Raw genomic sequence first — 22,179 nt, 5'->3', positions numbered from 1 at the left:
AACAACTTTTCTAGACGATCTTTTTTGTTAAAAATTGTGTCGTTAGATTCCCAAGTAATATAATCTTGAAGAATTCTTACCCCTGTCTCCATAAACCCACAAACTCCACATCTAGTAAAATTCCATTCCCATTTCCAAACACACCTTATATTCGCTCCATATAGAAATTATATAATTTTGTTGGATAAAGGTACCAACCTTACTAAATTAGTCAAATATGAAATGCCACATTATCCTTTGACTCCTTTTTACTTCTGTAGTTGAGTCCAAGAAAGGAAGCTAAAAGCACCAATTTCCCCTTCTACCCCCAATATAATAAAGTAATTACTATAACCCTTAATATAATTTACTTTCTTCCTTTTACTAATTTAAATTCAAGATTTTGAGCCTAACTGTTTTATAATACTATAAGAAGCTCAAAATTAGTGTTAGTTTCTTCGTCTCAAGTCTCAACATCGTTTGACTAAACATAAAAATTTTATAAAGAAAGTAGTAGATAATTTTGCAAATTGTAGGTGAGTCTTTGAATATTTCAAAACCTTCAATATCACATCCTGCTTTAAGTCACTATAACACACTGTCTTGTTATCGCCATTAGAGTCCAACAATTAGCTTGGTTTTTTTCATGTGTGAACGCTCATTCACAGTCTCAGTACTCTTTCTTCTCCTTAAACCCTGTTTCCGTTACACTTGTAATCCATGCATAAATTTCCCCATCTCTTACTAACTCTTATCTCCTCACCATCCAACCTCCATTTTCAGATGTTTGTGATTTATGATTAAATCATCAAAAACAAACTCTTGTCTTTTTTAAGGACTTAGTTTCACCCGTAAGGGAGATTTCATTGTATTATCAAATGGAACACATGAAACTCCAATTTCTGCTACTCATCCAACTGTTTTTATTCATTATTCCGGCGAGTTGCTTGAACCGCGATATTGCCATTTTACTCCGGGTTAAAACTGGTCAGCTCGGTGACCCCAATGGGTTGCTCTCTGATTGGAACGCATCAGCTCCAAATGCGCCTTGTAACTGGACTGGCATTACCTGTGATCGTAAAACGCGTAAGGTTGTCTCCATCGAGTTCACCAGTTTTGGAATCTCCGGTCATTTTCCGGCCGACTTTTGCCGGATTTCGACTTTGAAGAAACTCAATGTCGGCGATAACAGTTTCGGTGACTCTATTTCCTCCGACTCCTGGTCTCTATGTTCGCATCTGCACTTTTTGAATCTTTCTTTAAATTTCTTCGTTGGCAAGCTACCGGAGTTTATAGCCAAGTTTGATAACTTGACCGTCCTTGATGTTAATTCAAACAATTTCTCCGGTGATATTCCGGCGAGCTTAGGCCGGTTACCGAGATTACAAGAGCTCGATATTGCCAACAATCTCCTTAATGGTTCAGTTCCTGAGTTCTTATCCAATCTTACCGAGTTGACTCGATTGGTCATTGCTCAAAATCCATTTAAGCCAAGTCCATTGCCTTCCTCAATCGGACGACTAGGTAAACTTCGAATTCTATATGCTCGGTTTGCGAATCTTATTGGAAATATTCCAGATTCCATTAAGGACCTGAAATCTATTCAGAATTTTGACGTGGCAATCAACAATCTTACTGGAAAAATTCCAGAAATCATTGGAGAACTGAAAACCGTAGAACAAATAGAGCTTTTTCAGAATAAATTTTCAGGTGAATTGCCGAACACGTTTTCGGGACTTGTTTCTCTGTTCAGGTTTGACGCTTCTCAGAACAATCTCACGGGAAAAATACCTGATAGCCTTGCCCGTTTGCCGCTGGTATCTTTGAATCTCAATGATAACAATTTAGAAGGCGAAATTCCAGAAAGTTTATCTCTTAACCCGAATCTTACTCAGTTCAAGCTCTTTAACAACAGCTTTTCAGGTATTTTGCCTCAAGATTTTGGTTTAAGTTCAGATTTGGATGAGTTTGATGTCTCTGGAAATAATCTAGAAGGTTCTTTGCCGCCCAACTTATGTTCCAGAAAGAAACTTAGGATTTTGAACCTGTTCGATAATAGGTTCAGTGGGTCAATCCCTGAATCCTATGGGGAGTGTAATTCACTAACATATGTGCGTGTTTATAATAACCAATTCTCCGGTGAAATACCAACTGGTTTCTGGAGTTTTGCTGGATACACATTTCTTGAACTGCGAAACAACAACTTTCAAGGTTCAATTCCAGCTTCAATCTCCAATGCTCGTGGTCTAACGGAAATTCTCATCTCCAGCAACAAATTCTCCGGGGAATTGCCGGCGGAAATATGCAATTTGGAAGAGATTGTGATCATGAACATAAGCAAGAATCAATTATCAGGAGAGTTGCCTTGGTGTATCACAAAGTTGAAAACATTACAAAAGTTTGATCTTTCAGAAAATAGGATCACGGGTCAAATTCCCAAATCAGTTAGTTCTTGGACCGACTTGACTGAATTGAATTTAGCTAACAATCAATTGACAGGTGAGATTCCAGGTGAGCTTGGTACTTTGCCGGTTCTGACGTACTTAGACCTCGCCGGAAACTCGCTTTCCGGCGAAATTCCATCGGAGCTGAGCAACCTCAAGCTTATCAAGTTTAACGTATCAAATAACAGGCTTGAAGGAAAAGTGCCACTTGTGTTCGATAACGATTTTTTCGTCTCGGGTTTACAGGGCAACCCGGATCTTTGTAGTCCGGATCTTAAACCTCTGCCTGAATGTCCAAGATCCAAAAGTGTAAGCTTGTATTTGGTGTGTATTTTATCAGCTTTAGCCGTCATACTTGTCGGGTCACTTGTTTGGGTCTTGATTAAAGCCAAAAGGTTGCTACCCATCCGGAGCAAGCGTAAAAGTGCATGGAGAATTACTGCATTTCAACGGGTTGGATTCACGGAGGGAGACTTGTTAGCTTCACTAACAAATGACAATCTCATTGGAGCTGGTGGATCGGGTCGGGTATATAGGGTCAAACTGAAAAACGGGCAGATGGTTGCGGTTAAGAAGCTTTGGGAGGCTAAACGGGAAAGAGAATCCGAGGAGGTTTTCAGGTCGGAGGTGGAGACTCTAGGGAGAGTCCGACATGGAAACATAGTAAAACTATTGTACAGTGGCATTGGTGATGACTTCAGGATATTGGTGTATGAGTACATGGAGAATGGGAGCTTAGGAGATGTTTTACATGGGGAAAAAGGTGGCATTCTTTTGGATTGGCCAAGGAGATTTGCCATAGCAGTTGGAGCAGCTCACGGATTGGCCTATTTGCACCATGATTCTCTGCCTGCAATAGTGCACAGAGATGTCAAGTCTAATAACATTTTGTTGGACGAGGATTTTAGGCCAAAAGTTGCTGATTTTGGTCTAGCTAAGGTAATGCAGCAGGATAGTGAGGAGAGTGATCAAGTCATGTCCCATATTGCTGGTTCCTACGGCTACATTGCACCTGGTAATATATTTTCCTTTAACCTTTTATTTTCTGTTAATTTATTGATGTTACCAAGCTTTAGGTCCAATGACTGCTAGAAGTTCTCTAGTCTTGTTCGAATTATATACTCCATGTTAATAGAAAATGTATCGAGAGCATCTAGTGCTAAAGAAACTAACTTTTTTATAATATTGGAGTTGAGACCTAATCGATGTTGTTGTTATTTCTGTGTTAACTTGTTAAAGATATTTACTGTAATATCTGCATCCTGATCCTGTATATAAGGACATTCAAAATATTGTTTTTTAGTATTTGATTTTTGGATGCTTTTATAAGATATGAGACCCGATTATAGAATAGATGTTTCAAACTTATGACAAGATCGGAAAACTTATTAATCTAGTGTCAGTCCTCTTGCTAGAAACTCTGTTTCTGAAGTCTACATTTCTATTTATTGCATGCTAATTCTTGTTTCTGAGTTTATCTAGGGATTTGTCAAAGTAAAATCAAAGAAATATCTGGCACCCTTTTTCTGAAGTCTGCACATTTGCTACATACTAAGTAGTATATTGTATAATATTTAATTCTGAGTTTCAATATAGATTTTTCAAAGTAAAATCAAAGAAAGGTTGTGACCATTTATTGTCTACTAGTAATATTTAATTCTTAGATCACATCATATCATTGAATGATTTTGTCACCTAATGTCTGCTAGCAAAGTTAAGATTTGATCAAAAGAATAAAAAATAAGAGAGTTGTGTTCTGTCACCTTGTGTTTGCCAACACATTCAAGATTTGATCGAAAGATGAAAAATGAAAGCAACATGTGCCTAAATTATTATTGCTTATTTCTCTAATTATTAAATAAATCTGGTAACACCTTAAATTCTACTTGCTACCATAAATTCCTCATTAGGCATACAATTTCATCCCTTTTGTAAAGTTGATACTATGTCGTCAGTGACTGCCCATACTCCTTTCCCCGGAAAAAGTAAGAAAAATACAGACCTACATCTTTGATGGAAAAAAGTTGATGGCCTCTTGATACAAGTCTAGAAAACATTTTGTTTGCAATTGCAAACATTTTGTTATGTTGGTCATGAACATGTAATGTTAGGGAGATGCTAAAGTTTTCTAAATATCTATGGATGCCAAACTGTATTATCCAAATGTTCCAGGCTGCACCTTTGAACGTACATTGATTCTTTTTTCTCAATTGCAGAATATGCGTATACTCTGAAGATTAATGAGAAGAGTGACGTCTATAGCTTTGGTGTGTTACTTTTGGAACTAATAACGGGTAAAAGGCCCAATGACTCCTCTTTCGGTGAGAACAAGGACATGGTCAAGTGGGTGTTAGAGGTTGCAATATCGTCTAAAAAAGATGAAGGAAGTGGCCGTGTCACGGGCAGCAATGGTATTCTTGATTTGAACCAGCTAGTCGACCAGAGAATGAATCCGTCTGCAAGCAATTATGCAGAGATTAAAAAGGTTTTTGATGTGGCTTTGCTTTGCACTTCTTCGCTGCCCATTAATAGGCCATCCATGAGAAGAGTTGTTGAATTATTGAAGGATAACAGCGTTGCTCGTTCTAAGTCAATCCGATAGCTTTTCACAGTTTATACATGCTCTTGCTTTGAGTACTCTGATACTAGTGTAGACTGTAGTAGGATATGGGAAGATAGGTGTCTGTTGCTTAAACTCTGCTTGATGGGGCATAGTTAAATGGAAACTGGCAAAGATAATTAGGTTGATTTAGTTTGCTGCTCTGATTTAACAACCGCCCTGTAAGATACTCCAGTATACATAGCAGCTTAACTAAAAGCTTGCTGACCTGTAAAGCTCATGAGTAACGACCAAATGTTGAGTTTTTGTTGCCAACATATGAACTTTACATTCATATTCGAGTTTATTCTGTGTCCAAATTTATGACCGACGAAATTTAGTCTGTCAAATTTGGCCCAAGCCCAAATGACCTGTCCAATCTGTCCAAGGTTGGGCTGGTTATTGACCTACCTATTTATTGGGGAAAATTATGCAAATTGCCTCTTCAACCCGAACTTATTACCCGTATTTTTATCCATTCTCAAAAGAATTACAAAAAATGCACACTCTACCAAAATTAATTACTCGCTCGCCCCCCTCTGCGTAAAAGACATCTCCATCAAATCTTCTTGTTTATTCGCTAGCCAATAGTTTCTAAGTTTCTCCTCCTTTCAATAATTCTCCATTTAAAAATCCATGTCGGTGTTTTAATCAAGACTGCAGTCATATCAATTGACCCGAAACTAATTAAGGAGGTAGCAGACTTTTTAGGCGTGGGGTACACTGCTAGATTCTAAATCTAAGGAGTCATATTGTTTTAAGTTCTCGCAAAAAGTTTCTTTCCTATGGGTTGTTGCAAAGGAGCCTCATCTTGATTTGATCTTCTATAGTTCTCTCTGGTAGTATTATATGATCACTATTACTCGTCATCTTTTTGTAATGTATATAAAAGATTGGCGGAGCTACGGTGGTTCTCGATTAAGGGACAATGATAAAAATTTTGGTGCTTTAAGTGGTATCTGAATGGGTGTTGCTAAAGTATTTTTTCAAAATTCCAGATCAGATTTTTATGTGTTTGAAGACCCACAATTGTTGAGCTGGAAACTCTTTAATATGGATTATCAACTTGAAGATTTTGTTGTTTGATTCAAAGTGGGTGTTACAATATATTGTCTATAGTATGTTGGGGAAGTTTATACTGAAATTTAGTTGCATTTGGAGCTCATTTGAGGTGATTATTGGAATCAAAATTAAAGACCTTCCATTGTTGTGCTTGAAGCTTTTTAATCTGAAGAAGAAACACGATTACCCAACAATATATCATTACAGTATACAATATACTATAAAAGTATATTGATGTTATATAGTTTACTACTACAATATAATTTAGCAGTACATACAATAATATTTCTAGAATAATATACTATAATAGTATACAATATACTGCAATAGTATATAATATGCTGTAACAATATACCGTTATAATTGGAGCATTTTTCAAATTTTCAAAGTTTTCAGGTTCTTGTTCAAATTTTAGACGACGTTTTCATAGTAGAGATTTTGCAGTAATTTTTTTAAATTTGGGTTAAAGCTGAGTTGAACTGGAAAAGAAGAATTTGTATTGTATACTAAAATGATATACTATATATCATTTTGGTATGCAATTTATTCAAACGATATACTGTTACAGTATATTATATAATGTAATAGTATACTATTACAATTTGGTCGTTTTTGAATTCGTTGAAATTTTCATTAGGTTCTTTTTCAACTTTTCAACGAAGTTCTCATGTTTTTTTTAATTTTTTTTTTATTAAAACAAAATATTTAGTTTGAAATATTTGATTGGAGTTGTGGCTAAAATTTGAGTTAATTTGGTAAAAATTCTGAAGTAGATTTTTGAAATTGAGTTGAACTAGCGAAGAAGACTTGTACTATACACCAAAATAACATACTATATACCATATATAATATTTAATTCATTAGTGTATAATTTATTGTGTTGAAGCGAAGAAGAATTTGTACTATATACCAAATTGGTATATAAAATAATATACTATATACCATTTTGGTATACAGTTTATTCCAACGGTATACTGTTACAGTATACTATATAATGTAACAATATACTATTACAATTTGGTCCTTTTATAATTTTTTGAATTTTTCGCAACTTTTCAACAGAGTTCTCATATTTTTTCAATTTTTTTCTTAAACCAAAATATTTAGTTTGAAATATTTGATTGGAGGTTGAGGCTAAAGTTTGAGTCAATTTGGTGAAAATTCTGGAATAAAATTTTGAAATTTAGGTTGAAATTGAGTTGAACTAGCGAAGAAGAATAGTTTGTATTATATACCAAAATAACATACTATATACTATTTTGGTATATAATATTTAATTCAATTGTGTATAATTTATAACAATGGTATACTTTACATTATATGGTATAATGTAAGTTAAATTTGGTATTTAAAAAAAAACATTAATGGTTCCTTTTTCAATTTTTTAACAGAGTTATCGATATCATATAACCAGTCAGTATATAATATATAGCATGTGGGTATCATAGTATATTGCAATATATATTTCAACTGCTACTAACATATTATCTTTGATATACTATATGCTAAAGTAAGTTATTTTCCAATAATTAATGAATAAAAATGTGTAGGATTAGATTATGAAAAAAAAGGAAATAAAAATTGATTTGAAATAATGATAAATAAGAATTAAAAAATGAAAGCACAAAAGAGAAGAGAAAATAGTTATAATGTATAAGTTATTCTAATAATTGAATTAAAAAATAAGAAAAAAGATAAAATGTATATTATACCGGTTATATTTTAAAAAAAGTGAAAAAATATTTACTATCAGTTATCTTTTCTATTGTATAAAGTAGAAGAATAATAAAAAAGAGCAAACAAATCAATTAACTTAGATTATAAAGAGGAAAAGAAAAAAAAAGAAAAAAGGAGTTAAATGAAATTAGAAAAGGAACAACAATTAAGAAAATAAACAAAAGGAAAAAAATAAAAATTAAAAAATAAAGAAATATACAAAATAATAGAAAATAAATAATAATAATAATAATAATAATAATAATAATAATAATAATAATAATAATAATAATAATAATAATAATAATAATAATATGATTTGGGCAAAAAATAAATGATCTGAAAAGAAGAAAAAAATAAGAAGAAAACGAGAAAAAAGAAAAGGAGAAAAGAAAGAAAAGAAGGAAAAAAATAAAAGAAGCAGAGAAATAAAAAAGAAAAGGATAAAAAGAGGAAAGTAGGAAATGTAATTATAACGCAATATAACTAACATTTCCAGCTTCAATATTAAGTATTTGTTCAGCTCTTCACTCTCCCTACAGTCTATTCAATTTGATTGCATACATTTCTCAAAATTTTACAAGAAAAGAAGAATAGATTGACTTCATTTTCTTTTTTTGCTAAAATAGTCTAATAACAAAGTATGTCTTCACGCTAAGGCAATAGGTTATCTATCTTTATCTTGGTCATTTTCGAGTGGTATCATAGATTATAAGATGTTCTTTTTGATCTGTAGAGTAAGAAAAATGTGGGGAGGGTGATTTGCTTTCTGATAATCAATAAGTAGTGTATACTTCCATAGGTTTCCGATTCTTATATCAGCAATCAATAGACCTTGTATTATGGTGTTACGGGAGAAGAGGCGGATCCAAGATTTAAAGTTTATGAGTTTCTATTGTAATCTCAAATTAATATACAATAATAACTGAGTTCACAGTTATATATTTATAGATATTTAATGAATTTTTTAATAAAAACACAGGGTCTCCGCAAAAGTTACTGGGTTCCCGGGAACCCAGTAACTATACTCTACATCCGCCACTAACGGGAGATGCTCCATAAAATATTCGGAAAAGGGCCAAAAATGCCCCTAAGATATTGAAAATGGCTCACGTTTGCCCTCCTTCCCCCCTATTGGGCCATAAATGTCATTAACGTTAGTTTTTGAGCTCAAACTTACCCATATATCTAAAAGAAGGGCCAACAAAACCCCTAACGTATTGAAAATGGCTCAGAAATACCATCTGTTAACCTTTTGATCCGCAAATGCCCCTAACGTTTGTTTTTGGGCTCAAACTTACCCATATATCTAACAGAACTAACCTGGTCAATTTTTTGACTTTAACTTCGCCATGTGGCATTTTCTTAATCCGCACGTGTATTATTTGTATTAAATAAACCCACTTGTATCTTTTAAAATATCCAACGACCCTGACCAGTTCATATATATTTGGACGGTCGGTTAAAAATAATTACATTCGTTAGTTAAATATATAAAAATATGTATATTATACATTAATATTTTAATATATATTTTACATGATATTATTTTTAGGAGAAATTATACGGTATAGTTTTCCCTATTAATTATGATCTATAACTCGAATTTATTAAGCAAATCTTGACAAAGGAACGACAGTTTTTGCTAATATTTTAGCTCTATCGTTATATATTAAAACACTACTAGTTCCCATTGAAAAGATCATGTGAAGTCCATTAATGTGCTAAGTAGTTGGATATGTATATAATTAAAGGTTTAAAATAGTTTCCTTTCCATCAATTTCTTTGCTTCTCCTTTAGAATCATATAAATAGAACATTATTATTTTTATGTTTGCAAATTAAAATTTATATTTGTTAAACTTGTTAAGATTTATCATAATTAATAGGAAAAACTACACCGTATAATTTTTTTTAAAAATAATATCATGTAAAATATATATTAAAATATTAATGTATAATATACATATTTTTATATATAATCAATGTATATTTTTTTTATATTTAACTAGCGAATGTAATTATTTTTAGCTTACCGTCCAAATATATAGGAGCGGATTAGGGTCGTTGGGTATTTTAAAAGATACAGGTGAGTTTATTTAATACAAATAATACACGTGGCAGATTAAGAAAATGCCACATGCCGAAGTTAAAGTCAAATATTTGACCAGGTTAGTTATGTTAGATATATGGATAAGTTTGAGCCCAAAAACAAACGTTACGGGCATTTACGGACCAAAAAGTTAACGGAAGGTATTTTTGAGCCATTTTTAATACGTTAAAGGTATTGTTGGCCCTTCTGTTAGATATAGGGGTAAGTTTGAGCCCAAAAACTAATGCTAAAGGCATTTATGGCCCAATAGGTGTAAGGAGGACAAAATTGAGTCATTTTCAATACCTTAGGGTCTCCGCAAAAGCTACTGGGTTCCCGGTCTCCGCAAAAGTTACTGGGTTCCCGACCTATACTCTACATCCGCCACTGACGGGAGATGCTACATAAAATATTACTACTGTTTGATATGACTTCATTTTTTTTTTGTCAGCAAAGAATAACGATTATTCTTAATCTTGCTTGAGTTTGATGAGAACTTGTATAAACAAATTAACATAAACAAAATGAGATTTTGTCCACTTAAGTCAAAGTTAGAATATTCGCTCTTTCTGATCTTATTCTCTCTTTTTCCCGACGTGCGGAAGAGGAAGGAAAAAGGGTGAAAACGAAATGATTATTTCAAGATACTTCACTAATTTCCTTTTTTATTTGTTATGTATTCTTTAATTTTGGAAAGAAAGAAATATCAGTTGATGGAAATAAATAAAATGACATTTACGAATTAGTTTCATGATAAAAAGAAATATTTCCTCGTAACAAACAAAGAACCAGTGGTCACTGTCCTCCATTTATTTTATGATGTCCCCGTAGAAGCAGAGAACAAGGGGAGGATCAGAGCACAACGTGCATTCAAATTCGGAATTAAGATAGTGTGACGTCTTCATAAGCACCAATTCTTTGTTGATTCAATTGCTCGCTCATTCTGCAAATTTCATTGAACAAATTAAAAAGAGAAAATGAGGGAGTGCATTTCCATTCACATTGGCCAGGCCGGTATTCAGGTCGGCAATGCTTGCTGGGAACTTTACTGCCTCGAACATGGCATTCAGGTATTTTCTTCATTTTCTTGTTACTTGGCGCAGAAGAAAATGTTTCTATTGTTTGTTTGGGTATAAACATTTACGTATTACATATGCTACTCGTACAAGGCTTATGACATAGACTGAGGATAATGTTTCGTGATCTTTCAGACTTTAGACTCTAAACTCTAGAGTATTAAATGCTGCTGAAAATTTAAATGTCTATGATATGTTGGTTGTGGCATGGAATAAGAGTCGGGATATTTGCGAAATAAAATGATCTTTATTCATAAGAAGACCATGTAATTCTGCCAACAAAGATATAGGGCAAAGACTTGAGAATTTACACTCTAATGCTATTGTGAGGAATTAAGGAACAAATAAAAACCTACATTTTGGTCATGAAGCTCTCATCCAAAGACAAGTTTGAGAGGAATTGACATCCACTGCAAATTTCTATAGAGTTATTAGTCATATACAATACCGTTTTAGGGCCTCACCAAGTCTTAGGGATATAAGCAACACTGGGATAATTGAAGCCAATGATATGAAATCTCCGAATTTGACTTTAATAGAAAATAATTTCCGTGGAAAACTTTCTACATCCATCGATACCAAACAATGAGATCAAAGACTATCAAGAGAATGTGCTACTTTTCCCCGTACCAAATTAATTTAAGTATATATGATGGAATAGTTGTTCTTAGTGGCAACTGAAAGTATGGAATTAAGCTATTTTGAAATCTCTTAAGCAAAGAGTAAATGATACTGTCAATTAGTGTTTTCCACCCCACTAAGCTATTTGTGTCTTTGATAGCCTGATGGGCAGATGCCAAGTGATAAGACTGTTGGGGGAGGTGACGATGCCTTCAATACATTTTTCAGCGAAACCAGTTCAGGGAAGCACGTTCCTCGAGCCGTCTTTGTTGATCTTGAGCCCACTGTTATTGATGAAGTGAGAACTGGAGCATATCGTCAGTTATTTCACCCTGAACAATTGATCAGTGGCAAAGAAGACGCTGCCAACAACTTTGCGCGAGGCCACTATACAAGTGCACTTTCTCCACCTAGCTAATTCAATTGTATCTTATTTTCCATGTAATTCTCATGAATTAATGAGAGTTTTTTTTTTCTTTAATTAACCAGTTGGAAGGGAGATAGTTGATCTTTGCTTGGATCGTATCAGAAAGCTGGCAGATAACTGCACAGGTCTGCAGGGCTTTTTGGTCTTTAATGCCGTTGGTGGAGGTACTGGTTCTGGCTTGGGTTCACTACTGTTAGAACGCTTGTCAGTGGACTATGGCAAAAAATCCAAGCTTGGCTTTACGGTGTATCCCTCTCCTCAGGTTTCAACTTCTGTGGTGGAACCATACAATAGTGTTCTCTCAACCCACTCCCTCCTTGAACACACAGATGTTTCCGTCTTGCTTGATAATGAGGCAATTTATGACATTTGTCGTCGCTCCCTTGACATTGAACGCCCCACCTACACCAACTTGAACCGACTCGTCTCTCAGGTATTGGCCCTTTTTTATTCCGTTTCTCTTATACAGGGTTCCACATTGGAAATTTATAAGGAAAACAATCTTATAAGGTGTAAGGATAGACCACACCATGTTAAGAGTGTATTTGGATTGGATTAGCCGAACATCTTATAAATGAAGTGAGTTTTCTAACTTGTTTTTTGATCAGGTGATCTCATCCCTGACTGCTTCTTTGCGGTTTGATGGAGCGTTGAATGTTGATGTGAATGAATTTCAGACTAACCTGGTTCCGTACCCAAGGATCCACTTCATGCTTTCATCTTATGCCCCGGTTATATCAGCTGAGAAAGCTCACCACGAACAACATTCCGTGGCAGAAATCACCACTACTGCTTTTGAACCAGCTTCTATGATGGCCAAGTGTGATCCACGTCGTGGCAAGTACATGGCGTGCTGCCTGATGTATCGAGGGGATGTAGTGCCCAAGGATGTGAATGCTGCTGTATCCATTATCAAAACCAAGCGCAGCATTCAATTTGTGGATTGGTGTCCCACAGGCTTTAAGTGTGGTATCAATTACCAGACTCCAACCGTTGTCCCTGGAGGCGATTTGGCCAAGGTACAGAGAGCAGTATGTATGATATCCAATTCCACCAGTGTTGCTGAGGTTTTCTCAAGAATCGACCACAAGTTCGATCTAATGTATGCGAAGAGAGCCTTTGTTCATTGGTATGTTGGTGAAGGCATGGAGGAAGGCGAGTTTTCTGAAGCACGGGAGGATCTTGCTGCCCTTGAGAAAGATTACGAGGAGGTGGGTGCTGAGTATGGCCAGGGTGAAGAGGGTAGTGAAGGAGAAGAATACTGATTGAGGGGAGAGAGTATGTGTGACTGATTATTAGCTGTTTTTCTTATTGCCTTTTCTTGATTTCAGTATATATGCTGATTTAGCACTGTCACGGTATTTGTGAAAAGATATCTTAACTCTGTACATGTACTTTATCACTGCTAAAACTTTTCCTGGTTTTAATATATGGCATCTTTTGAATTATTATGTCCGTGGATATTGAAAAGATTTAGAAAAATGGGATAGGCGTACAATCTTTATCCAGTTATCAGTTTCTTTCCTCTGCCCCCTACTTCTACAGTTATGCTGTTTAATTTACTCAGCCAAGTCCGTTATCTATGGTAACCATGATATCCTTGTTTTTGATCGTGATATGTTGGGTGCACGAATAAAGTTCCACATTAGTTGGCGAAAATATTGGGAGACTATATATAAGGTGTGGAGATCTCTTAATGGTGTGAGACCTTTTACCGTGCGGGTTCACTATAAGGTTAAGAGTGACTCGCTTACGCTGCTGAATAATCTTCACTTTAGCGAGCCCGTAGTAGCCCTGGAGTTAGGTTATGATGGTCGTAATGAGCTCTACTAGAAAGAAAATCTCTTCTATTTATAGATGAAATTGAAAGATCAACCACGGAATAAAGAACGAAACTTTACTACAGTAACACAACCAAGATTCATTTTATGGGGCTTTCTCCTTTGCTCTAGCGAGAAAAAAAAGTTTCTCTCTTATAGAGGCTTCTTAAAAGGCCATTTTCTTCGAGAGGGATTCCCATTCAGCATGTAAGTTTTGTCTCTCTTGCATCTCCAATCGGGCTTGGTGTTTTAAGTTTATAAAGCCACGAAAATGATGCGCTTGAATTGCTTTTACATCTTCATAAAAAGGGAATCATGCATCTCGACACATAGACTTTGTAAGACCTCCGCGAGACCGGCTCTGTATTTTTTCAAATTTTTTTAGTTTTTTCGAGGGAATGTCAGTTAATAACTGACGGAAATTTTCAACCGACTTGTTATCAGTAACCCAGTTTGTCAAAATTTTCCTGGATGTCGAAAATTTGGGTATTTCCAGTAGTGTAAGTGCATTGTTTATTACTCCTTTAACTCTTGAATGTAAATGAAGAAACTTTTTTTGTGTATGCAACGATGAAGAGTTCATGTTTTAAAATTGAGGCTTGTGAGCTCTTAAGTTTTTTCTTCACAGTTCTTCTGCGCTTAAATTTATCTATTGAAGAATTTGTTTCTAGAGTTCCAGAATACTATAGTGTTTTCTGCATGCCCGTTGATGGATAAAATAGTTTTCCTTGTCCGAGATGAATGAGGAGCATTCTGCATTGATATTTGGCACTGGCTTAGAACTAAGAATAATTGGTTAAGCCACCAGGCATTGTCAGTCTAAGGATTAGTATTGAATTGGATCAGATGTTAAATCATACCTTGTATTTTGAATGGAATAAATAAATATAGAGGTCTGTTTCTAGGGAGCACCATGTTATATATGTTGTAATATATGCATCCTGTCGATTTAGTGTTTAATTACTTGCCATATAATTGCCAACATAACTTAAAGTGGAATATGAAGTAACATTAACAAACTTAAAAAGCAATTTCTTGACATGCTTTTTATTCATAGTAAGTATAGCATTAACATTAACTATGTAATAAATAGATCAATATTTTTCATTGTCTTGAGGATCAATTCAGCTTTTGCAGTCTCAGCTGTATAATGGGAACACAGTTTTGGACTCAGATTCTCTGTAATCCGAATATATGAATTACATTTAATCAAATGTGACAATACACGTGACAGAGAGACCTGCGCACCAACTATAAATCACACAGGCGTTTCTCTCGAAATTGCTCAGGCTTATTCAGCCAAAACATCTTCTTAATATTCTTCTATATTTGCTTTTTGCAATGGCAAGGAGGACGAGTAGGGGTAGGCAAAAGATTGAAATGAAGTATGTCGAGTCAAAAGAAGCACGCTATGTTACCTTCTCAAAAAGGAAAGCGAGCTTGTTCAGGAAAGCGGAGGAGTTTTCAACTGTGACGGGAGCAGACGTTGGTGTTTTGCTCTTTTCACCAAGTGGAAAACCATGTTCCTATACCTCCACTAGTGTTGAAAAAATAACAGAAAAATTTCGTGAATGGAAACTACAGAATGCTGATGAGGGAAAATCAAGTGTGTTTCAGGCATTTGATGATCTCTGCAAAGATATACAAGATGAGAACGAAAAGGGAAAAAGTCGAGAACTAAGGTATAAGGTAATGTACCCCGGCGCTGAAATACCGCCTGATAAAGAAAGGTTGGAGAAGTTGGTGGAAATGAAGCTGCGGTTGGTCAAAATTAATGAAGCAGCAAAAAATCACATTCGGGCTGAGCGACTCAAGTTTGATTTAAATGTTGTCCCTGAATATGAAGTGGGGGAGAGTTCGGGAACTCATCATTCATAAACGTGGCTGTGGCAATTGGAGTCCTTGAATTTGGTACTAGTGTTTGGAGGAGAGTTTAATTACCAGTTATCGAGTCTTTCCCTTTGGTCAATTGTTGTCTTTGTTATTGAGTCAGTCATTGTTTGTCTTTCAGTGGTCAAATTATCTGAGGTTTTAGACCACAGAAAAGAAGTTTATGAAGTTGTTATTGGGTCAGTTGTTGTCTTTGTTATTGTTGGTCTGACGTCTTTCCATCATACAAAATTCAATAAAATAAACTCTTCTCTTGTACCAAACATGCCATTGAATTTTGTGCCATCTTTAATCTTCTATGATGCTTTGTTTTGTCTAGATTGGTAAACCTATTGAAACCTTTTATTGAACTAGTGAACAATGTGAACTGATATAAAAAAATAAGCTCTTCAACTCATTGGTGTCTTTTCATGGTTCCAGCTCCCCCCGTGAATTTGGCGCATTAACACCTAAGCTTGCTATATGTGAGATGGTGGAATGAGTTGAGTTGGGTTTTTGGCAATCAAGCGCCTTACTCATGGTAGAAAAATACTTGAGGGCTGTTTAGTTGGTGAGATAAAAGATACTAACAATTTCAGGTTAAAATACGGGTTTATCTTATTTCGTATTTGATTGAATTTTGGGATTCCTTGATTAGTTATACCATACTTGTTGTATTATTTTTAACCCACATTGAGGGTAAGATGACAATCCCGAAGATACTAATCCCGGGATAATGCCCCAAAATAACAAAGATGCTCTTCCCAAGGGTTTTCTCTCAAAATCCTTTAAAAAATTCAAGGTTAAAATATAAGTTTAACTCAACTTATTTAGTGTAAAACCAAACACATGTTCTATGTTATACCTGGTATATTTATTTTTAGTCGAATGAATCAAACATTTATCAATAAAAGTATATCCACTAAATAATTCTGACATTATTTATTCCTCTTATCATAATCTCGTCATTGTAATCCTGATCAAATATCTTCTGCTTTACTTACATTGTTTGATCAAAATCTCTACTTGACCAAATTGGAAATCTACTTGTATTGTAGGTTTAAGAGCACATTATAGAAGCGGGTAAAACGTTGCAGGACTTAATCCAACATCTTACGGCACGAGCTGACCCAAAGACACCCCTCTCTTTCAAGCAGATTCTCGGCATGTCAAGTAAATTGAACAAGAATAGGATTTGATATCAAATTGTCCAAATTTCACTCTAGTGCTAACGTTTAAGAAAAAATTCAAATATATTTTGATATTGGTTGGTTTTGTCTTTTCTTTTCTAGTTTTTTCGGAGAAAATTACAAGATATATTAATAAATGATACATAATACAATATAAGTAACAACTTTCTCGATTCTACAAGTAAAATGAACTACAATAGTAAGTTTTTATAATCAAAGAAATAAGAGTTACTCTTTTCCTCGAAGAAAGTAGGTGTAAACATAATTAGGGGCCATAAGTTGAAAATCATATTCGTGCAATCTGATTTTGTGTAATCTCTCTATGTGAAGTGTAATATAATGTGGGATTTGAATTCAAAATTCCAAACCAAAAGTTTCATAAAAATGTTCAGTGTTTCTTTTGTTTTTTTGAAGATTTTTATGTTCAGCTGAGAAATAACATCCTCTAATATCTAGGATATCATCAAGCTTAGCTTGATACATAGTACATACTTAGCACTTGTACTTGCAAAAGAAAATTCTCTTACGTGTCTTAACTTTGCGGGTGAGCTATTACACTCTAACTTATAAAAAATGGGCCTGCATGTAAAAAATTACTTTTAAATAAGCGATAAAACAACACACATCTGCAATAAACACTTTTCTTTTAAAGATCTTTTCAAACATACTTCGAGTTCTCTTTGCAATCTTTCCACATATTTTTTTTCACAAATGTTTATAGATTAATAATAATTGTCACAAATTAATTCATATATTTAATAATTTATAATTATGGTTATAAATTAATTAAGCCAATATAATTATTAATCGACAGCTAGAAATGAGCTAATAATAGTTTGTACTCCAGCCAAAAGTAGATTTATACAATTTTTAAGTTCTAACTAAGTGACTTTTAAAAAATATTTGTTTGAGACATTGTTACAAAAATATTATTTCAAAAATTTGAAATTTCAAGAGCTCAAAATTTGAAATTTTCAAGAGCTCAAAATTTCCCCTTGCATATTTCTGGTTTTTGAAATTCTCAAGCAAACGCTACCTTAAACTTAGTCAACAGTCCAAGTGGGCTACAAACCCGGCCCTTAAAGAATATCTTCACACGCGCGAGAACGGAAAGCGTGCGAATTTGGTGTTTAACAAGGGCAAGGGGCAGTAGTATACACAGAGACGGAAAGTTCAATCCACAAGCAGAGAACAAGAGAAATCCTAAATGGCGACGGCGATGTTCAGATCTAGTATTCGCTCCGCGCTCCGCGGCGGCGCTCTTCGTGTAACTCCGGCCTCCAAGAGGACCCTCTCTTCTCACTCATCCGTTGAGGAAGAGGCCCGTATGTAGTCTCATTCATTTTTAATTTGAATTAGGTTTTATTCATTCGTACTTGCATTGAATCCGATCTTTAATCTTCAATATACAGTTTTCTTCTTTCTGGATGCGCTTTCATATGCTATTGTTTATTCACTTTGTCTAGATCTTATGCTCCGTGTATGCTGTATTTACATGTTTTATTGGAATGTAATTAAGTGAAATTGACTTAGAGTTACATTTCATAAAAGAAGGCAAGATGTTGGAATAAAATTTGCCTGAGCCGAATTAGTAAAGAAGACTTTTATAGCGTATCCTGACTAGTTTGGGATTGAGGCTCAGTTGATTGATTTGTTGTGTTTAAAGTGCTATATTTACATGTTTTATTGGAATGTAATTAAAGTGAAATTGAATTAGAGTTAAATTCTGTAGAAAAGACAAGTTTCTTGGAATAAAATTGGCCTGAGCAGAATTAATATAGAAGATATGTATAGCTGATCCTAACTAGTTTGCGATTAGTCCTAGTTGCTTGATTCGTTGTGCTTAAAGTGATTAACTTGGATGTGTATCTTTCATATGATGTGGCCAGGTGAAGCCTCTAAGTGGGAGAAAATTACTTATGTTGGAATAGTTTCCTGCACTATTCTTGCTGCGATTTGTCTGTCAAAGGGTCACCCTCACTCTGATGAGCCTCCTGTAAGCATTTTCTTTGAATTTCTTTTACTTTATTTAATGTCAGGAATTTGGATTTTTTGTGTTCAACAGTATGTTCCTCTGTCTATCTTTCAATTTTAGATGCCGACCTTAGGCTAAAAGTAGAAAGTCATGTTGGCGTTATCGATCAGATGGATTTTCGCTTCTTCCCTTCAAGTAGTGGAAAAATTCTCTTAATGGCCTAGAAATAATGAATTCACCGCATAAGTGCAATGTGTAGAAATATATCACATATTCATGATGAGCCGTCAGCCTTAAAAGGTTTAAGCAGCTGGAAAATTGCCAACACTTACGAATGCAAGGAGGATATTTATGTTCTTTTTGTATTAATTCAAAAAGAGAGTTGTGACAGAACATTATAAATCCATGATGGAGGTTTTGCTTGGTTTCATCGAAAATATATACAACTATGAATAAGATGACATAAGTTCTCTCTATTCTGAAATCTTTCAGTTATTCCTCTTCTATGCTTGAGAAACTCTAATAATTTAAGAAGGTAGTTAACAATACTATTTGAAGCAAGATATCAATGCCCTAAAAATAGTGGATAAAGCGCAATAGGGTTGGCGGAGGGAATAGGAAACAGTAAGTAGGGAGGTGCAGTTAAAGAAGAGGATGAATGTCTTCTTTAAGAAAGACAAAATAGGGGAATATGGTTTTAATTTCATATTGTTAGATTTTCATTATTTGTTGATATATCCAATGTAAAGAAAGGGTAGAATGTACTTATCAGGAAAAAAGAAAAGAAATGGTAGAATGTTATTCCAGCAATTCTATGTTATGTGACAATTTGACTTGTGTTATATAAGTGGTAGTTGAATAAAATATTAAAATAGTAGTTGAGAAGTTAAATTGATATGAGCGGAGTAGCTTCTTCATTTTTTTCTCTTATTTAAAGGGTTTGCGGGATTTCTGTTATAGAAGGGACTTTTGAACAGTCGAGTCATAGTACGGAGACACTTGCTGCAAGTGGCCTCCTGAGAAGCAAATATCTAACTTTTATTCCCAACAAGGTTTACTCCTGTTATGCATGTTTTGGTGATTTATTTGGGGTTGCACAGAGGGAAGTGGCTTGATGGGATTAAAAGGATAGTCTCAGGAGTAAAGTGTCTCGATCTGTTTACTTCACGATGACAATGTGGAAAACCGTTGTATTGTCATATGTTTTTGAATACAAGTGGATAATATGTTATTTCCCTCATCCTGTGTGACTTAATATTACAACTTCAATTATACCGTTGCTTATTCTGCTCGCAGGCTTACTCATATCTGCACATTCGCAACAAGGAGTTTCCATGGGGTAATTATGTGACATAAGTCATTTTTTCATTTTGCTTCTCGATAATTTCATGTTACGGACTCTTACTTATGGATTAACTTATTTAAACGTGATGGTTGAAAAAAATTGAGTTGGCGTTTGGACCATATTTGGTTGAAGTTGAAAGAGTATTTGGATGTTGATATGTTTGGATATGCATTTCATCCGGAAAAAAAAGTTGACGTTTTGTGATGAAAATCATTATTTCACTTGAAATGCTCAAACAGGTTTTTCAATATTTCACCAGAATTTTAAATAGTGAAGTTCAAAATTTGCAATTATTGATTGTCAAACAATTATTTGCAAATACTGAACTAAGAAAGATTTGGATCATGTGCCTCCAAGTAGTCTTTTACAATTACACTAATTAAAGCTAGAATTTGTCTCAATCTCACATAAAGTTTTAGAAGATAGTGCATTATATGAACAATTCAAAAATGTAGGACAAAATTTGCATGGCCCTTGAAACTAGGTACAATATATGCATTTTGCTCTTCTAGATTTTACCTATGTGATTGCTCTCTTGATCCCTAGTCCCTTTTGGAATTGCATAAATTGATTATGTGATTTGTTGAACTAATTACATATTGTTGGCACCATCCCCAGATAATGAAATGAGTGGATTTTTCTTCTAGTTGCATCTGTTGCGAATAGGAAACTGTGAGCTGAAATCAAGAATGTCATGTTCTGCTGCATATCTATTCCTGTTTTGGTTGATCAATCCAAACTCTGAATTGCCTGTGCTGCAGGCCTTGTTTTCAATTTAAACATGATTTCACGTATTCTCATTATTTTAATTAATTAATTCAGTGCTTATAGTATGTTATTATACAGTTTCTGTGGTATACATCTCTCTGAGGATGTAATATCCATGTTTGCCATATTTTGTGTTTGCATTTAGATCTTCTGTCTGGCTACACTGTTTTAATACCATACTTTCTCTCTGGCCTTTGGTGAATGCAGGTCCAGATGGGCTTTTTGAGGTCAAGCACCACTGAAACTGCGTGGTTTCTCTGGAAGGCGTTAAAATAATTTCTATCCATCCGCGAGGATCATCACATTTGTTGAATTTTCATTAGATGTCTACTTTTGGTTCTTTGCTTATAAGAAACCATTGCCTTTTCTTTGACATATTTGTATCTTTTGCTGTATACTTACAATGTGCTTTCTAAAGAATAAGAATTCAGGGATAATTATTCGTTTCGATATGGTTGCTCTTAAATGTCCCATTATTAGAGGGAATTATAATTAGCTGAATTTCTACTAATTTGCATTCTGAATGCCTTAATGCATGACCTTCATTTACTGGATATTATTGACATAGGGGGGTGCGTGTCCGGTGATTCATGGTTTTTGTAAACTTATAGGATATGATTGACTCCTATCTCTCGAGTGATGGAGGTTGGTTATTTAGCTTGAGTAATACATGTGATATAATTTGGTATTCGCGACAATGACCCTCGCCGAAATTTTGGTATACATATAGTTTAAGAGCTGAAAGATGACTGTAAACAGATCTTCTTCGAACGCTTGAAGGACGGTGTTGATGACTTTTCTGCTAGTGCCGGTATCTTTCCCTTGGCAATTCATTGTTTCTTCTTCACAACCTTCAAATTGTTTACCAAACTTAAATACTTTATATACGGAAAAGGTCCAGATATGCTTACGAAATTGTACATATTTGCCCGTCGTTAAAAGATGGACTCAATCCTGCCGTTTCTGTGTATAAGTTGGGTCACATATGCCTTTTTTTTAAATAGACCTCACTAATAAAATATTTAGCACTATATTTTGACACGTGTCACAATCTGGTGCATTCCATCTATACTCTGATTTTAAATAATAAACCAACCAGACCCATCACTCTTACTTTGTTAAACTGACCCGACCCGATATTCTTTTTTAATAAATCCCAATCTTATTTTATTAACCCATTCTCACACCTCGCTTTCT

General features: G+C 34.6%; 3 protein-coding genes across 3 annotated transcripts; all 3 read left to right on the top strand.

Moving 5' to 3' along the window:
- Positions 1-597: 597 nt before the first annotated feature.
- Positions 598-5,336, top strand: LOC107762879 (LRR receptor-like serine/threonine-protein kinase HSL2). Its single transcript, XM_016581279.2, has 2 exons — positions 598-3,438; positions 4,640-5,336. The coding sequence occupies exons 1-2, from the start codon at positions 858-860 to the stop codon at positions 5,023-5,025; spliced, it is 2,967 nt and encodes a 988-aa protein (XP_016436765.1). The 5' UTR covers positions 598-857; the 3' UTR covers positions 5,026-5,336.
- Positions 5,337-10,804: 5,468 nt separating this feature from the next.
- Positions 10,805-13,463, top strand: LOC107762878 (tubulin alpha-3 chain-like). Its single transcript, XM_016581278.2, has 4 exons — positions 10,805-10,961; positions 11,749-11,983; positions 12,078-12,448; positions 12,624-13,463. Exons 1-4 carry the CDS (start codon positions 10,869-10,871, stop codon positions 13,278-13,280), a joined length of 1,356 nt encoding a protein of 451 aa, XP_016436764.1. The 5' UTR covers positions 10,805-10,868; the 3' UTR covers positions 13,281-13,463.
- A 4,548-nt stretch (positions 13,464-18,011) lies between these two features.
- On the top strand, positions 18,012-21,432 carry LOC107762877 (cytochrome c oxidase subunit 6a, mitochondrial-like). Its single transcript, XM_016581277.2, has 4 exons — positions 18,012-18,219; positions 18,784-18,890; positions 20,166-20,208; positions 21,190-21,432. The coding sequence occupies exons 1-4, from the start codon at positions 18,102-18,104 to the stop codon at positions 21,222-21,224; spliced, it is 303 nt and encodes a 100-aa protein (XP_016436763.1). The 5' UTR covers positions 18,012-18,101; the 3' UTR covers positions 21,225-21,432.
- Positions 21,433-22,179: the final 747 nt, after the last annotated feature.

The sequence above is a fragment of the Nicotiana tabacum genome, chromosome 17 (genome assembly GCF_000715075.1).
Source record: "Nicotiana tabacum cultivar K326 chromosome 17, ASM71507v2, whole genome shotgun sequence".
In the NCBI taxonomy this organism is placed as follows: Eukaryota; Viridiplantae; Streptophyta; class Magnoliopsida; order Solanales; family Solanaceae; genus Nicotiana; species Nicotiana tabacum.
This window is presented reverse-complemented; position numbering and strand designations above follow the sequence as displayed.

Coding starts and splice junctions, on each gene's coding strand:
- LOC107762879 (XM_016581279.2), top strand. CDS start 858: ATGGAACACATGAAACTCCAATTTCTGCTACTCATCCAACTGTTTTTA. Junction 3,439..4,639: donor CTACGGCTACATTGCACCTG/GTAATATATTTT, acceptor TCTCAATTGCAG/AATATGCGTATACTCTGAAG.
- LOC107762878 (XM_016581278.2), top strand. CDS start 10,869: ATGAGGGAGTGCATTTCCATTCACATTGGCCAGGCCGGTATTCAGGTC. Junction 10,962..11,748: donor GCCTCGAACATGGCATTCAG/GTATTTTCTTCA, acceptor TGTCTTTGATAG/CCTGATGGGCAGATGCCAAG. Junction 11,984..12,077: donor TGCGCGAGGCCACTATACAA/GTGCACTTTCTC, acceptor TTAATTAACCAG/TTGGAAGGGAGATAGTTGAT.
- LOC107762877 (XM_016581277.2), top strand. CDS start 18,102: ATGGCGACGGCGATGTTCAGATCTAGTATTCGCTCCGCGCTCCGCGGC. Junction 18,220..18,783: donor ATCCGTTGAGGAAGAGGCCC/GTATGTAGTCTC, acceptor TGATGTGGCCAG/GTGAAGCCTCTAAGTGGGAG. Junction 18,891..20,165: donor CTCACTCTGATGAGCCTCCT/GTAAGCATTTTC, acceptor TTCTGCTCGCAG/GCTTACTCATATCTGCACAT.